Genomic DNA, 3,608 nt, shown 5'->3' with positions numbered 1-3,608 from the left:
ATACGCTGTAGGAGCGGGTGAGAAACCACGTTTGTCGGATGCACTGGGAAATGTAAAAAAAAATAAAAAAATCTAAGTATATCTAGCTAAGATATAAGACGTAAACAAGATGTGAGATGCAAGATGTAAACAGACGCAGTCAACTCCGTAAAGACGTCCGCTAGAGTGGAGCCGTTTGTCCTTACCATTAAACTGACAGAAAACCTCGAACCGGCGTTTGTTCATGAAACAACCACAATCTTTGGCCGTTATTGCTCGAACCTTTATTGGGAGATAGAAGCTTTATTTTTGTACAGTGTTCCGTATTAATATTCTATAACAACGTCCAGATTACCACTAGGCCTAGTGCCTTTGCATAGACCTGATATCTCATTAGCTGTAAATGAGAACGTCAAAACACATGAATGTTAAGGCCCCCAACAGCTTTATTAGGCATACAAACCCAAGCAAGGCGTTTATGGTACTGTAAGGTCTAGCCATGACCAGGCTCTTTTCTGAAAATCGGTGTTAGTGGCGGTTCTGTGCTTACTGCACCATCCAAGTGGGTTGGACGTGTCCACCATTGAATCGTGGGTGGATAAGCCTGACACCTAGTGATCAAAGATAGAATGGCCCCATTCTGTTTGGCAAAGGCACTTATAGCAAAAGTAACAAAAACCCACACCGGACAGTTTCGTACACGGCACGGCTAGTTGATTTAGAAAGGTGAGTTATTGATAACTGACAAAGATATAAGGCAGTACATACTGGAAGGCCACAGCATAAAGACCAATCACATATAACACTGCAGGATATATTAACTGAACTACAATTTGTCCTGGTACATGCTGCACCGCACATACCTGTGTACACATATTGCTTTGAAAGCACTTTTTCCTCTTATGGTTTCTGACACACCGCTAGGGAGAGAAAAACATACACATTTCATCCAAGAAAGTTAGTGTTCTTAAAGGATACACATTTAACATCACAGCTTCATAAAATGTGGGGGAAAAGTTACACATTCATAATTCAAGCTTGTACACAGTTAAACAGAAAAGTTATCAATCACAAGATATCCTCAGCTCATACATATTTATGGTAGGTAAAAGTCCTTTCAGTTCACTGGACTGCTACAATAATTGGAGTTCTCCACAAAATTGCATTCTTAAAGAGAATGAGTACTTTATCCTTTAAAAAGGTTCAAACTGTACATTTTCTTTCGCTATATATGAAGAGATTTTGCACGCACACCCACGCGCGCACACACCCACACACACACGCAGGCACACACACACACACTCACACACACACACACACACACACACACACACACACACACACACACACACACACACACACACACACACACAGGCTAGTTCTGGCTGTTAAAAGAGGCCTTTGCTCTTCTTCAGGTTCAGCTGTTTCCAGTTGGGGAGAGTACTGAACTCATCCCGTGTCATCTCCAGGACCGCCTGTGCCCCACACACACACACACACACACACATCATATTAAGTCAACTCTCATCAGTGGCTAGCAACCACAGGAATTAATTTCTCCATATAATCAGCTGCCCCAGTTTACTTTCAAAGTGCTACGCATGGAAAATGGCCTTTATCATCACAGACCATGTGAAAAGCCACACTGGAAAACCATTCTGTGAAACTGACAGTTTGGACCGTCTTTACCCACATGGTGCTAGACTGCATGTGTGTGGTGGGTGTGGTGAGGGGCGGTACCAGGAAGTCCTTGTCAGACAGGTAGAGCTCCAGGTGCAAGGGGTCAACTCCCTCGGGCAGTGGTTTGGCGGTCAGCTCCTCCAGGGAGTACTGGTTCTTGCTGAGCTTGGAGAGAGCATCTTCCACCAGGATCACCTTATTCCGCACACCCTGCGTCATGCCGCACAAACATGGGCGCACGCGCACACACACACACACACACACACACACACACACACACACACACACACAGAATTCATGTATAATTCACACTGTTCCATAAGTATTGGGGACACGTTCTAAACCACCTTCTAAACCACCTTCTATGTTGTCCTGAGCAGTGATGCTGATGGTGGGTTGTGGGGGACGATGAGGTGAGGATGGTGTTGTGGGTGTTGGGGGGGGGGGGGGGGGTGTAGCTGAGGTTAAAGGTGTGGGTGTGGGTGTGGGTGCCAGAGCTGCGTGCCTGCACTCTGATGCTTGGATCCTTCTCCCAGTATGGGAAGATGTTAGTGAAAGTGAGTGGCTCAGCTCCAGCCAAGATCAGATAAGCCTGGGGCGGCCGCCTGGAGTTCTTTGCTGCAATATGTACGCACACACACACACACACACACACACACAGCTGATCACACATTCTAGAACACGATGCAAGCTTATCCATAGTGATGCTTATCGCTTTGAGTCCATGACCCCTGACCTTTGCAGTACTGCAGCGCGGTCTCCATGGCGCACTTCCTCTCGTTGTCCCAGCGGATTCTGGCTGAGCCGGTCTGCTCGGCATCGTCGGGCTGCCAGCCCTGCCACAGGTACACCTCCATCCTGTTGTCCAGGAGGAACAGAGCTGGAAGCCCGAAGGCATGGGGATTGGGGCGGAGACAGGGGACGGAGACAGTGAGATGACGATGGTAGAACCAAGCCGGGAAATGCTGCGCACATGCGCTGTGTGGAGAGCGTGATGCAAATGTGGTGGAGGGGCACGTGACGTGGACAGCTAGGGTGTGTTGGCATGGCTACCTGGCTGAGGGGTGGAGTAAAGGTTTTCCTGCAGGAAGGGCATCGCCATAACAACGCTGGGCACTCTGGATGGGCTCAGCTGCTCCTCCCCCTCGAAGGTTCCACCACAGGCACTCAGGCAGAAAAGGCGCGGCGTGAAGTTGTACTTCCCCGGATCTACACACATGCACGCGTGCGCGCGCACACACACACACACACACACACACACACACAGAAATATCAGTGCTCCCATTTCTACAACACTGACTAGAGCAACTACGACTTTGACCTTGGTAACCATAGATATTCACCATCTCCAAATAAGCAATTCAAGGAAAAACATTTTTATGTTATACACAATCTGTGACCATCTCATCTCACACCTGAATGTACCTGCTGAATGGGCACTGAGATGTCACTGAGATGATACTGAGATGTTACTGGATGTTACTGAGATGATACTGAGATGTTAGGCTGCCTCCGGTATTGTGAACGACGTGCCAAGCCGTATGTACACATGCGCACACATGGGACTGAGCCCCCCCGGGTTGCCGTAGCGAGTGGGGCCAGCTGGCTGTACCTTGCAGCATGCAGTCGTATGTCTTCCTGTCCTGTTGGCCAAGGGCGTCCCAGAAGCCCTGTGGCTCTGACCCCTCCTCTACCTCCCATACCTTCACACTGCTGTTGCTACTCAGACCTAGCTGTGGCAGACAGCTGCAACACACACCCACACATCATCATCATCATCGTTGTATCCATCATCGTGATACACTATGAAACATTCAGGTAAGGCAGCAATAAGAACTTATTCAAACAGGTTGCTCACGTGTGCGTGAGACGCTCCACTGTCGTCTTGGCGATGTCGCGCGTCCCGGAGTGGGCCTTGCAGCCGTGCCACAGATAGAGGCAGCCGTGGG

The 3,608-nt window shown here is 48.8% G+C and overlaps 1 protein-coding gene across 3 annotated transcripts in view; it reads right to left on the bottom strand.

Annotated features, from left to right (window-relative positions):
• Positions 1 to 240: 240 nt before the first annotated feature.
• svild (supervillin d) overlaps positions 241 to 3,608 on the bottom strand; it is a 35,025-nt gene continuing 31,657 nt past the window's right edge. For all 3 annotated transcript variants that reach the window (XM_035533468.1, XM_035533469.1, XM_027013448.2), the window contains 7 exons: positions 3,518 to 3,608; positions 3,272 to 3,405; positions 2,713 to 2,868; positions 2,396 to 2,539; positions 2,165 to 2,277; positions 1,720 to 1,869; positions 241 to 1,454 (listed from right to left, as the gene is read on the bottom strand). The exon at positions 3,518 to 3,608 is cut by the window's right edge and continues 117 nt beyond it. In XM_035533468.1, coding sequence (XP_035389361.1) covers positions 1,368 to 1,454; positions 1,720 to 1,869; positions 2,165 to 2,277; positions 2,396 to 2,539; positions 2,713 to 2,868; positions 3,272 to 3,405; positions 3,518 to 3,608 — 875 coding nt within the window. In that variant the 3' untranslated portion in view covers positions 241 to 1,367. The remainder of the gene's footprint in view (positions 1,455 to 1,719; positions 1,870 to 2,164; positions 2,278 to 2,395; positions 2,540 to 2,712; positions 2,869 to 3,271; positions 3,406 to 3,517) is intronic.

This window comes from Electrophorus electricus, chromosome 14 (assembly GCF_013358815.1).
Source record: "Electrophorus electricus isolate fEleEle1 chromosome 14, fEleEle1.pri, whole genome shotgun sequence".
Classification (NCBI taxonomy): domain Eukaryota; kingdom Metazoa; phylum Chordata; class Actinopteri; order Gymnotiformes; family Gymnotidae; genus Electrophorus; species Electrophorus electricus.
The sequence above is the reverse complement of the archived record's forward strand: the minus strand, read 5'-3'. Positions and strand labels throughout refer to the sequence as shown.